Below are 14,514 nucleotides of genomic sequence, written 5' to 3'. Positions count from 1 at the left end.
AAAATTGGTGCAGGGTGTGAGGTGTGGGCCTCCCTGCACCACACACCCTGCACCCATTGTAGATATGCCACTGATTCGGTGGTGAACTTCCCATTCATGGTATTAAACTTTAAAGTTGAGACTTGAGACTGTAAGCTCTATGAGCAGGGCCCTCCTCCCTCCTGTTCTCATTAGCTACTTCTCTTGCACACCAGCTAAACTCTACATCTCCTCCTTTGGTTTTGCCCCTGGACTCCACTCCTACAACCTAGACCTGTTTTATGCGCCCATACCAATAGCTACAGGTTTCAGCTTTCCCTGAATATTTCCATTGCACCCTTGGCATCAGTGGCTGTGTTGAGATTTGTAGTGCTAATTGTTACTTGTCCTCTGTACTGTTGTACCTGTATTGTCTTATTGTTTTGCACTCTGTACGGTGCTGTGAATCACGTGTGGCATCCTGTAAATAAAGTTTAATAATAATAATAATAATAAAAGAAGAAGTAGTAAGAAGGCACTGCCACTCTAAAACAGGCAAACAATGAACATTTTTATATGTATTTAATTTGTTGGGCACAATAACAATTTGCAGTGTATGTCATTACTTTGACACTGTGATATCAGTATTTGGGCAGCATGCCCTTACAGTCTGCACTGTGACTTTTGCTGAAAGGCCATTTCTACATGATTAATGGTAGCACACTGGAGCTTGACACTAACCACTAAGGGACTGTAAGACAGAGTGTCTGCCTAATGCTAATGATAGTTTTCCTTTGGGTTTAGAAATATTGATTGTTAGGAACAGTAAATTGCATATAATTATCAACCTGAATAAAATATACATGTCAAATCACCTTTTTACTTACGGAGAATTGATCTCATATCAATTTAATTAAATAGAACTGATTAGAATGAAATATAATTCATACTTAATTTATATATTGAGTAAAAGCATATACAGAAAAAATGCGGGCTTTGTGATTGATTTAGATATTATTGTTATGATGATGATGGTGATTATTATAATGGACCTTTATATAGTTACATTTCAGATCAATATTTATGATGATTCAGAAAGCTCTAACAGTGTAGATCATGTTTATATCTTATTACCATAGGTAAAATTACATTCAGAAAATAGTGTTTGTCCTATCACACTACTGTATCAATATAAGACAAACTGTAAGGTTTATAAGGATAACATTATATAATTGATTTCCACATCCACAGATTTTGAGTGATCTGAATATTAGTATTAAGCCTGGAGAGACCACAGCTTTCGTCGGACCTAGTGGTTCTGGGAAAAGTTCTACAGTACAACTCATACAAAGGTTCTATGACCCTTCAGATGGAAAGGTAAACTGAACTGATACTATACTTTATTTGAAGTCATGTCTATACAGTATAGTTTACATACAGATTAGTTTACATATATTAATATTACATACAAATATGTCCTCAAAGCACTTCGTATGCAGATTTATGGGGGTATCCAATTAGCTGCGCTAAAGTAGCGCTGCTAATTGATCGCGGCGGGGCTATCCTATTAGACCCGAAGTGCCGCCCGACACCGGCACTTATAGTGGATATTTTTTGGGACCTGGTGTGTCCCGAAAAATAATCCACTATAAGTGCCATTTTTTCACCACCTAAATGGTGAAAACACATAGGTCTGCGAGCATATCGTGGGATCCTATGTGTTTTCGGGAGAATTATCCTACTATTTCGACCGAAATAATAGGATAGGGTGACAAAAAAAACATTGGCGAAAAACGGGGATAATCCCCATTTTTCTCCGATCACGGCTACCCATTAGTGCCCGAACTATGTTCGGGGTTATTTGGATACCGCCCTTAGACTCAGTCGCACACAGATGTACAAATGTCGCACGTCAAATTGATCAGTGTAATCTAGCAAAGTAGTTTAGTTGCTTCCAGTTGTTTTATTTATGTGACTAAGACACCTATTTTGAGTGAGAAAGTTGCTCAGCACGGCCAGGACCTAGTGCACCGAGAAGGACTGTGTTGCAAGTCTGAAGCCACAGTGTATGAGGACACATCTGTATGTTAACATACATGAGCTAATAAAGTCATTGACATTTATTTTACACCATACCACTCCTGGGAATAAAATCTGCTATGCCCATCTTTCCAGTCATATTGCCAACCATGCCCCTGATCAGCCCGACAGAACCAAAATTTTATAAATAGTGTGCCACTAAAGCAGGAGACTCTGTCCCTTTGGTAGCTGAAGATGGGATGGGTTTGGAACATTTTGGACCTGTTAGGACTCGGAGCTAGCCTGTCTGCGAGTGTTATCTCAAAATCTTCATGGACCTGCCCACAGGGATTCTGACATCATTAGGGTTTCCTTCCATAGTTATCCCTTGGCGTGACTGAGTGGTCTAATGATCTGGACATAGGGGGTCATCAGACCCGCTCGCGAGCGGCAGGACGCTCGCAAGCGGGTCGATGTTCCCCACTGCGCATGTGCACGACGGAGGGAGCTTCGTCGTGCGCATGCGCGAGACCCGGCGAGCGACGGGCTCACCATCGCTCCGGGTCTCGCACCAAAGGGGGCGTGCTGTCGATGTTGATTGACAGCACGCCCCCTTTGGTGGGCGTGCCAGGGGCGTGCCTGCCAGACGGAGGCGTTCCCATGGGAACGCCTACCGTCTCAAGCCGGCCCCACTGACATCACTAGTGATGTCAGTGGGAGTGATTTTAGCTCTGATAGAGCCAAAATCACTACAGGGCTTGCAGCAGCGAGACCCTACCGCAGGGTCCCCGTCGCAAGCCCGATGGTCGCGATGGTCATGACCATCGCGACCATCATCATGGACGCTCGCATAAGCTGTGGGTGGTAACCCACAGCTATGCGAGCGTCCTTGAGGACGCTCCAAAAAAAGGTAGGAGGGCCGTGATTCAGAGCGAGCGCTCTGGTCAGAACGTTCAGCTCTGAATCAGGCCCATAGTGCAGATAGTTCTCAAACAATGAAGTGAAGCAAGACGCTACCATGGGTGAATTGTTTTTAAGCTTTAAGGATTTTGTTACATGGGTATCTGTACGCAAACAAATCCATTTTACTAATGCACATAGGTAGAGGGTGCCAAAGGCATCCCATTGACAGTATAAGGCAATACATAAACTCTGATTTGTAAAAATCCAGAACCTCTGCAGCCACCTGTAAAACCATATAAACTCCCTAAATGCAGTCTCACTGAAATATCTAGTCCCTCAAAATGAAATTGCAATATTAGTTGTGTGATTGCAGTTACCCCCGATATCAGAAGGGTACAACCGACTCGATAAACCTCATTTTAGGAGGTGATACATTTTGCACAACGCAGTCGCTGCCACCCTTCCCTGCTGAGCTATTTACTGACTGCATAAATGCGTGCATTTGCACAACAAGAAATGTATGATGTCACAAAACGTTATTTGTCCTGCGGGCCATATAGTTTGTCCTTTTCTAACTGTAAAAATACATTTAGGACATTCTTATAAATAAATACAAACAGTGCAATAGAGAAGGGCAAACTAAGGCCCTCATTCAGAGCCGCTCGCTATTTGCGGTCGTTCGTTCTAAAACAAGGGGTGGCTATTCAAATGAACCGTTCGCTAATTGCGGTCTGTTCACGCCTCTAAGTCTGAACGAGCGAGCAAAACTTGCGGTTGTAATTTTGAAAAATACGCCCCCTTGCCGCTTGCACCATACGTCATGTCAGCTATTTATTAGATTAATCGAGTACATCGAACAGCGTATGAACTGCTCGCTATTCTTGTGGCTGGTTTTTTCAACCGCTATTTTGCGAGCAGTTCTGAGTAAAAAAAAAACCAAGTGACGTGGTCAATGACGCTGCTGTATTAACTCCCTTAAAACGCCCGTTTTGACCTTTAAGTACGCCTGCGTTCGAATTCCACACCCCCGTTTTCAAGCACCTTCCCCTGTTACCACCCACATACGCCTCCTTCTGTCACTCAAAATAGCAGGCATTCGCTATAGAGCGAACAAACGATTTTCGGCCGCACTGACTGGTTCGCGCATGCGTATTAAAATCCGTACGCATGCGCAGATGTGCGAACATCGGTCAGAACGAACGAGCGGCCGCTTACGAGCGGCTCTGAATCAGGGCCTAAGATAGCAGAAGGCTGATGTCTGTAGAGAATATACCTACACACTCCTCCTGTGGCAGACAGAGCCACAAGTTCTAGCAGACATAGCCAAACCTTTGATTTTACATAAGTGATAGCTCCATCATTTTAAAGTACTGAACATTTTTCTTATGTCACTTAATTGTTATCTACTTCACACTCCAGGTCACGTTAGATGGCCACGATATCCGTACTCTGAATATTCCGTGGCTTCGCTCCTTGATTGGAATCGTTGAACAGGAACCAGTTTTATTCGCTACAACAATCGCTGAAAACATCAAATACGGAAGAGACGGGGTCACTATGGATGACATTATCACAGCAGCAAAGGAAGCCAATGCCTATAACTTTATCATGGATTTACCACAGGTAAAATGAGGCAAAGAAGCTTTTGTACAAATGCCTGATTGATGTTTTAGAATGTAATGTAAATAAGCTCCTAATCCAATTCTCAAAGAGGATAACGTTCCCTAGCTATTTTAGGGTGAGAATCAAATGTTCATACTGCAGTTCTCAAAAGTAAGATTGAGAGATGCACTGTAAAAAAAAGCTGACGGCTTAACATGAATGATCTTAGTATTACATCAAAGTTATTCAATTAATTAAAATGTTTTTTTTTTTTTTTGCTTGCAGCAATTTGACACCCTTGTCGGAGAAGGTGGAGGGCAGATGAGTGGAGGGCAGAAGCAGCGAATTGCAATTGCTCGGGCTCTGGTCAGAAATCCCAGAATCCTCCTCCTTGACATGGCCACGTCTGCCCTGGATAATGAGAGTGAATCTATTGTGCAGGAAGCTCTTAATAGGGTTAGTTGTTTAGGTGACAACATATATAAATGTTACAGTCACTAATTTTAAAGAGGTGTTTTTTTTAAAAAACAAAAATCTTCTCTCCATTGGTAGGACTGCGAGCATTACACTAGTGATCCACCAACAGCTTGTGGTGTAACCTCTTTTGATGGCACCTCACTTTTTTATTAATGTAGCAGCTAGGCAAGCTGGGATATTTTGTTTTTTGAGCAGGACTGAGGTCAGTGTGTTGGAGAAGGTGACTGAATAGCCCATCCTGCCCTACAGGAATGGTACAATGATCTCTGGTGTGGTGACGCACTTGTTGACACACAAATGCTCTTTTTTTTTTTTTTATAACACAACAGAATTAGAATATTGTAATAAATAAAACTGAAATCATAAGTATATATATGAGAATAGTTAAAAATCAACCTGGACTACTGATCATTTTACCTTTAACATGGTCTGTAAATACAGTATAGCTGATAAATAATCCTAATTGCATTACTAGTTTTATATATATATATATATATATATATATATATATATATATATATTTATTTAGTTTGTTAATCATATTGTGACACATCCGCTGATATCATGTGCCCTGACACTGACTGAATCACTGATGGGAAAAAAAAAATCAGTTTTGCTCAACATTTTAGCTGGAACAACAACTGTCTGTGTGCGTGTCAGTGTGCTGTCAGAGTCTAGGGTGCCAATTTTTGGGAGGGGCCACTGAGTGAATTAATACTGGATTACTCTGAACATCTACTGAATAGCTTGCTGCTGTGCAAAGTACTTGTGCTGTTCAGGAAATCCATTATCTGTTAGCACAGTGGTTCCAAAACTAGTGCACTTGGAGGGCTGCCTTGGGTTGGTGGTTAAGGAACAAATCAAATGATTTATGATCCATGTGAATCAGAAAATGTGTAGACAAACAGAAGTGCAACTCTGTCCACCACCACATAACTGAACCTAAGGATCATTTAGTAATGTTTGCTACATTTCTCAATAACAGACTTTTGGCCTAGGGGTGCCGTGAAATAGAAATGTTGACACTCTACGTTGTCGTGATTCAAAACATTTTTGGGAACAACTGTGTTATCAATTCTCTAATGTGGAAAATATCTGCTACAGATATGCCCAGCTATCTTGTTGCCAATGGCGCAGCAAATCGCGCCATGCATAGCGCGAGACGCACATACCCGAGCGGATACGCGCACTGCGCACATGTCCGCGTCTCCATAGGAATGCATGGTGCATTCGGAGTGCATGCCATAGCGTAGTGTGACGTATGCAGTCGCAGGGATTCGCAAGGCATGATGCGTCCACACGATTGTGGAGCGATCAGCCACAATGTAATCTGTGTATTCAATAAACCTGTTACTTGCTATCATTTATCTACTGTGTTATTTGACACAATTGTTAAGTATTTCTCTACAAGGCATTTACGTGTGCATTCCGAAAACCTGTTATTTGTCATCAGTTCTCTACTGTGGGCAAATACTTGTGCTATTAGAAAGAACTGTTCAGTATTTTTCTACAAAGCATGTATGTGTGCATTCAGAAAACATGTTATTGTCATTAATTCTCTATTGTGTAATAAAAAAAACTGTGCTATATGAAAGCATTGTCCAGCAAACCATTTATCAGTGCTATTGGGAAAACTGGCGAGCATAGTTTGCAGTGCTAATTGCCAGTGCTATACTGAGGATCTGCCTTGCTGTTTTCTGCATATAGGGCCTGATTCAGACCCACTCGCGAGCGGCTGTCCGCTCGCAAGTGGGTCGATGTTATGCACTGAGCATGCGCACGACGGAGGGAGCTCCGTCGTGCGCATGCGCCAGACGCGACGAGCGAAGGAAAGTCCTTCGCTCGTTGTGTCCGATCAAAGGGGGCGTGCTGTCAATGTTGATTGACAGCACGCCCCCTTTGGTGGGCGTGCCGGGGGCGTGCCTCCCTGACGGGGGCGTTCCCACGGGAACGCCTCCCGTCAGAAGCCGGCCCACTGACATCACAAGTGATGTCAGTGGGAGTGATATTGGCTCTGATAGAGCCAAAATCACTCCGGAGCTTGCGGTTGAAAACCTCAACCGCAGGCTCCGGCTCGCAATTTCGATGGTCGCGATGGTCTCGACCATCGCGGCCATCACAAAGCACTCTCGTATAGCCTGTGGGTGGTGACCCACAGCTATACGAGCGTCCAGGAGGACGCTCCATGAAAATGGAGCCCGGCCATCATTCAGAGCGTGCGCTCTGCTCAGAGCGTACGGCTCTGAATGAGGGCCATAGTTTTAGTATTCTCTGAAGTGTCCTGTTACTTTTAAATGTATGTGTCTGTGATATTGAGATTACAATACTTAGCGGCCAGTGAGTACCAGTGAACAATAGAAGTGTCGGGAAAGGGACTGTTATAGGTGAAGCACTTGGCAAGTGGGTTCTGTAAACTCAAGATCACGGCAGGCACTCATAACAGCTGGGCACTGCTTCAGAGGGGTTGTTGCCTACGGTGTCCCCAGATCTTGCACCGCCACTGTGTGGTTTTTTTTTGGTCTCACAAAGTAGTGGTTACTAATAAAAGTTATTGCATATGTGACTATCAGGTACTCTAATAACAAATACTGAGACTGAATGTAATCATATGATTATCAATCTGTACAGCATATTTGTCAACTTTTCCTAATTTCCAGATGTAGCCCCATGCTTTAAAGTATCATCTCAAAAAATTTGCCAGGAAAGTCCCGATATTTAATATTGTTTAATTGTACTGTACAGACTGAATGCTGAATATTGTTTAATTGTACTGTACAGACTGAATGCTGAATATTGTTTAAATGTACAGTACAGACTGAATGCTGAATATTGTTTAATTGTACAGTACAGACTGAATGCTGAATATTGTTTAATTGTACAGACAGTACAGACTTAGGGCCTGATTCAGACCCGCTCGCAAGCGGGTCGATGGTGGGGCATTGCGCACACGCGGCGTGCACAATGCGCATGCGCGAGCCCCGGAGCGAGTGAGAAATTCACCTACTCCGGGGCTCGCTACAAACGGGGTGGCTGTCGATGTTGATTGACAGCTCGCCCGTTTTGTAGGCGGGGAGGGGGGGGTGGCTGGACAAACAGAGGCAGTCCTGAAGAATCGCCTGCCGTTTGTGGGAGGCCCTACTGACATCACCAGTGATGTCAGTAGTGAGCTTCTAGCTCTATTAGAGCCGGAAGCTCACTGGGGCTTGTGGAAGACGAGACCCTACCACAAGGTCTTTCCCTTCAAAAAATAAAATGGGAATTTGCTTTCCAGAAACAAAATCAAATAGTTTCAATAGATCACAGAAGACATACTAATAATAGTTCTAGTATCACGGAAGGGATCAAGGGCCTGATTCAGACCCGCTCGTGAGCGCATAGCGCTTGCAAGCGGGTCGATGTTTGGCCCCTGAGCATGCGCTGTCTACGGCGGACGCATGCGCAAGCAACAGCAGCTCCGTCGCTCACTACAAGACGGGGCGGCAGTCGATGTTGATTGTCGATGTTGATTTACAGCTCACCCCGTTTTGTAGGCGGGGGGGGGGTGGCTGCACAAACGCAGGCATTCCCTTAGGAATGCTTGGAATTTGTGGGCGGCCCTACTGACATCACTCGTGATGTCAGTAGTGGACTTCCTGCTCTATTAGAGGTAAAATTTCCAGGGGGCCTCCATAGGTCTAGTTATGCCCCTCCCCCGCCCTTCAGCCCAGCACTTCTTACCTCCTGAGCCTGGTGCACCTCTTGATTTCTTAATTGAAGCTGGGAGGAGGCGTGGCCATGGTCTGGAGATCCATGCCTCCTCCCAGCATCTGTGATGTATCAGAGGAGGGGGGGCCTGCAGCACTGATGATCCGTGCATTAAACTGCTTCCTAGTCACAGGCTGCAGTTTGCCTGTGACTAAAGCAGTTGCTGAAAGAATCATCAGTGGCTTCTCTTCTTGTAATGTCACTGAGGTGAGCTGGGTGCAAGGGGAGGCGGGCTCTGGAGGTGCTGGGGGCCCCATAGCAACCTCACCCCCTGCACCCCCAGTAGTTACATGTGCATCTCTGTTATGGTCTATCTAGGACACATTTGCATGAAAGTGTCCATAGGGGAAGATGTATTAAGCGAGAGTGATAAAGTGGAGAGAGATAAAGTACCAGCCAGTCAGCTCCTAACTGTCATGTTACAGGGTGTGTTTGACAAATGACAGTTAGTAGCTGATTGGCTGGTAGTTTATCTCTCTCCACTTTTTAGTGTACTCAGAACCCTTAGTATTTACTTCTTTAAACTGTAACCTTTAGGACATTTGGACTTTGAGTTGCTTGACATGTATTCAGAAAGTTGATGATTCCCAGCAGCTTTAAACTACAAAAATGTAATAATGTAATAACATTATCTTGGTGATCAGAGATAAAACTGTTAGCAAAAATCAGTAGCAAACTATCTTATCTAGTAACTCCATTATCTTGATCAATGCATGTAATGACCTGATAACACAATAACTGAACACAGTGTCACATTTATAAAGAACCTGCATTTGCCAGACAGATTTGTTACACATTGTGTTCTCATTTTAAAGTCTCGGGGGCCTATTTATTAAAGTACTTTTGCTGTCGATCCTCTGAAAATGCCAGTTTTCAGAGGATTGCTGCATTACAGTATTTATGCATCAGGGCTATTACATTGGAGGATATAACGTACCTGCAGCTGTCCCTCTGCTCTCTGTGGTATTAGCAGCACCCATAGCTTTCTCTGGGGACTGCACAAATAGACAACTTTCCATACAAATTGAGGTGAATTACTTATATAATGAGCAATACTGAGAGTAGAGTCTGGCCTTTCCCTCCTCCACTCGCCGCTGCTGCTCCTTCACAGACTGGCATCAGGAGGAGAGAACAGTGATTGTGGGATATTATGGAGGCAGACTAGTATCAGCACTGGCCACCTCAGCCGACACAGGGCCTGATTCAGAGGCGCTCGTAAGCGGCCGCTCGCTCGCTCCGAGCGATGTTCGCACATCTGCGCATGCGTATCGGTCGTAATACGCATGCGCCAACCAGTCAGTGCGGTCGGAAATCGTGTGCTCGCAAAATAGCGAGGGGCTTGTAATTTGAGTGACAGGATGAGGCGTTTGTGAGTGGTAACAGGGGAAGGTGCTTGAAAACGGGGAGTGGAGATCCGAACGCAGGCGTGCCAAACGGTCAAAATGGGCGTTTTAAAGGTGTGCATAATTAATAAAGCAGCGTCATCGACCACGTCACTTGGTTGTCTTTTAGCCTGAACTGCTCGCATGATTGCGGTGGGAAAATGCTACCACAAGAATAGCGAGCAGTTCATACGCCTTTCGATGTACTCGATTAATGTAATAAATAGCGGAGATGACGTATGATACGAGCGGCCAAGGGGCGTCTTTACAAAATAGCGAGCGCATGTTTCGGACGCTCGCTCAGACATACAGGCGTCAACAGACCGCAAAGAGCGAGCGCTCAATTTAAATAGCCAGCCCCTTTTTCTGAATGAGCGAGCGCAAATAGCGTCCGGCTCTGAATGAGATCCACAGTCTCATGAATGACCCTGCCTTTATTGCATCTGACAGAATACATGGCAATATTTTATAGAGATGGATATGTTTAACTAAATGTACTGCTTATATATAAAAAAGAAATGTTTGATTAAAAAACAAATATGCGTGTAAGCTTTGTATCATATAGAAGTGAGATTCACATACATATATTTTACTGCTGTTTTATTACAGTTGGCTTCATTCTTATCTTTTGAACATCCTGGCTAAAATTTGGTTCACCCACTTTACACTTGCTTACACACAGACATCTCATATATAAAAATCTAACCCAATAGGTTCTTAAACCACAATGAAATGTACAAAAAAGTAAAAAAAACCTAAACTGAACAATAAACCAAGCACACATTACATTATTCTTTCTTCTTTTACTTTATTGTTACATGTGTTATTATTTTCATGTGGTTGTTTATTTTGTGTCTTAGTTCAAATACACTATTAATCACCATATCTAATCTCATTCTCATCATATTTTGCACCTGTCTACAAAGCGTACTGATAAGGATGGTGGTATACTACAGTATGTGTTACCTGCAAATTTTATGCTGGAATGGATAGGACCTACTGGAATGGGAAATACTGTATACAGGAATAAGCTGGGTATAATGCAATGTTTCCCAAACTTGTTGTTTAAGGCAACCTAATAGTCCAGGCTTTAAGGATATCCATGTGTGATACCCCAGACACTGGGGGTCATTCAGACCCACTCGCGAGCGGCAGTACGCTCGCAAGTGGGTCGATGTTCCCCACTGCGCATGCGCACGACGGAGGGAGTTCCGTCGTGCGCATGTGCGAGACCCGGACTGCGACAGCCAAGCTGTCGCTCCAGGTCTCGCACCAAAGGGGGCGTGCTGTCGATGTTGATTGACAGCACGCCCCCTTTGGTGGGCGTGCCGGGGGTGTGCCTGCCAGACGGAGGCGTTCCCATGGGAACGCCTACCGTCTGAAGCCGGCCCCACTGACATCACTAGTGATGTCAGTGGGAGTGATTTTGGCTCTGATAGAGCCAAAATCACTCCAGGGCTTGTGGCAGGGAGACCCTACCGAAGGGTCTCCGTCGCAAGTCCGAATCTTCGCGATGGTCAAGACCATCGCGACCATCTTTTTGGCCGCTCGCATATGCTGTGGGTGGTTACCCACAACTATGCGAGTGGCCAGGAGGCCGCTCCATTTTCATGGAGGAGGGCCCTGATTCAGAGCCAGCGCTCTGGTCAGAGCGTCCGGCTCTGAATCAGGCCCACTGACAGGAGCCAATGGACAATGCAAAATAGAAGGCTTTCACCAGGTGGAGCTGTTACGTGCCAAAACTGAGACAAGCCAGCAACAGAAAAGTGTTTTATGGTTGCACATGTGCAGTTGAGACTGGGAAATACAGAGGAGTGGAGTGCAGAGTGGGGTGAGCTGCTGCAGGTCTGAGCAATGTGTTATCACTGAAGTGGTGAGGTGACAGAAGCCACTGAATACCTGATAATGGTGCACTGAGTGACCACTGCAGAAGTACCAGCTGAGACTGAGAGCTGGGACACTGTCAGCATTAGGACCCACAGTTGAGGTCCATGGAGGCTGTGAGTAGTTAAAAGAGCTGTAAAAGGGAGATGGCCCTACTGAGCTGCAGTGCTGCTGAGAAATGTTTAGGAGCTAGTGAGAACTGTTTGAATGCTACTGAGAACTTTTACAGAGCTATTGCAACAGTGTTTGAGATATACTAAGAATGATCAACATATACTGAGAATTGCAGAGAACTACTGAGATCTGCTATATTTCAAATACTGTATAATCCTGGCTTGTGCAAGAGACTGAGGGGGTCATTCAGACCCGGTCGCAAGGGCTGAGCGCTCGCAACCGGGTCGATGTTCCCCCACTGGGCATGCGCTTGTGCATCCTAATCGCATCGCTGTGCAAATAAGTTGCACAAAAAGAGGCTCGGCACTACCGAGTCATACGGTTCTCACGTGTTATGTGTATCTCGACTTGTAGTGCACGGAGGAGAGATGTATGTGGACACATCTGTATATTATATACACATGCGCAAACACACTACAATAGAATATGTGAATATGTTTCTATTGGGCATATTTACTAAAGTAAATTTGTGGGATATCGCCATGAAAACACATTCTCGGGAGATATCCAGAAGTTTACAATATCCCCTGAATGTATCTGAGGGACACATACATCAGGTGGTTGGGAGACGGGCCTTGCGAATAATCCGGCTGACACTGGTGCAAAGGAAAATGGAGGCGTCTGCCCCTTCAGGGCGGGCGCCTCCATTGTCTCTGGTAGTTTCACCCCTGCTCTGCAAGATTGCCACATACCTGCTAAAGAATTTTAGCACAAAAAATAAGCTGTGAAACAAGACATTGAGGGCCTGATTCAGAGCTGGTCGCTATTTGTGGTCGTTCGTTCAACAAAAAGGGGTGGCTATGCAAATGAACCGTTCGCTCTTTGCGGTCTGTTGACACCTCTATGTCTGAACGAGCGAACAAAACTTGCAGTTGTAATTTTGAAAAAGACGCCCCCTGGTCGCTCGCACCATACGTCATGTCCGCTATTTATTAGATTAATCGAGTACATCGAACAGCGTATGAACTGCTCGCTATTCTTGGGGCTGGTGTTTGCTACCACAAATTTGCGAGCAGTTCTGGCTATAAAATAACCCATTGACGTGGTCAATGACGCTCCAGTATTAATTATGCACACCCTTAAAACGCCCGTTTTGACCTTTAAGCACGCCTGCGTTCTGATTTCCACTCCCCGTTTTCAAGCACCTTCCCCTGTTACCACCCACATACGCCTCCTCCTGTCACTCATATTAGCAGGCATTCGCTATTTAGCGAACAAACGATTTTTGGCCGCACTGACTGGTTCGTGCATGCGTATTACGATCCATATGCATGCGCAGTTGGGCAAACATCGCTCGGAACGAACGAGCGGCCGCTTACGAGCGGGTCTGAATCAGGCCCTGAAACCCTTCATTTTTATTTCATTCTTTTCTACTGTCACACTCATATACCATGTTCTTTGATGACTACCACATGCAATGGCTCTTACCGCAAAAGATTTTTCCAATATAGAGTATATCGATGTTACAATGTGAATTGCAAATTCCCTCTCTTCTATGACAGCGCCATTGGACTTTGACTGATAAAATATGGGCCTGATTCAGTAAGGATCGCTATTGCGATCGCAATAGCGATTACGCACGCAGTCTCACTGCGAAAATATGCTAATGATTGCAATCACAGTGCCATACGCAGCCTAACATAAGGATGCCCACTTTACCTTACACACATCCGTAATAGTTAGCAAGACTGCAAAACCATCGGTAACATTGAGTACAATCGCAGGCTCACGCACACTTGCACAAAGTCTGAACTTATTCAGGAATTGCTAACCTCATCACACGCAGTGAGTAAACAAGCTGCGTATGGCATCGCAGTGGCTAACTTATGCACGCCCCTGCAACAGCGTTCAAACGCACTGGCATGCCTGCGTTTCCCCTACCACTCCCCGTCACTCCCCCAAATGGTACTTCCTGTCAATCACTCTGTGATGGGTCTGCGTAGTCACTGCGATCACTGGGCCTGATTCAGAACCGGACGCTATTTGCGGACGGTCGTTCCAAAAAATGCGCTCGCTATTTTGTAAAGACGCCCCTTTGCCGTTCGCATCACATGTAATCTCCGGTATTTATTAGATTAATCGGGTACATCGAAAGGCATCTGAACTGCTTGCAGTGCTTGTGGTAGCTTTTTGTTACCGCTATCACTGCGAGCAGTTCAGGCTAAGAGACAACCAAGTGACGTGGTCAATGACGCTCCTTTACTAATTATGCACTCCCATTAAACCCCCTTTTGACTGTTTGGCACGCCTGCGTTCGGATCTCCACTCCCCCGTTTTCAAGCACCTTCCCGTTACCACCCACAAACTGTACATTCTGTCAATCAAATTAGCAGCCCCTCGCTGTTTTGTGAGCGCACGATTTCCGACCGCA

The 14,514-nt window shown here is 44.9% G+C and overlaps 1 protein-coding gene across 1 annotated transcript in view; it reads left to right on the top strand.

The window, feature by feature from the left end:
- LOC148521649 (bile salt export pump-like) overlaps positions 1 to 14,514 on the top strand; it is a 144,156-nt gene that overhangs the window by 36,697 nt on the left and 92,945 nt on the right. The window contains exons 12-14 of the mRNA XM_088474902.1: positions 1,210 to 1,335; positions 4,300 to 4,503; positions 4,768 to 4,938. Of these exons, the coding sequence (XP_088331028.1) occupies positions 1,210 to 1,335; positions 4,300 to 4,503; positions 4,768 to 4,938 (501 nt within the window). The remainder of the gene's footprint in view (positions 1 to 1,209; positions 1,336 to 4,299; positions 4,504 to 4,767; positions 4,939 to 14,514) is intronic.

Source organism: Taudactylus pleione, unplaced genomic scaffold (assembly GCF_031769625.1).
Source record: "Taudactylus pleione unplaced genomic scaffold, aTauple2 ptg000156l, whole genome shotgun sequence".
NCBI classification, from domain to species: Eukaryota; Metazoa; Chordata; class Amphibia; order Anura; family Myobatrachidae; genus Taudactylus; species Taudactylus pleione.
The sequence above is the reverse complement of the archived record's forward strand: the minus strand, read 5'-3'. Positions and strand labels throughout refer to the sequence as shown.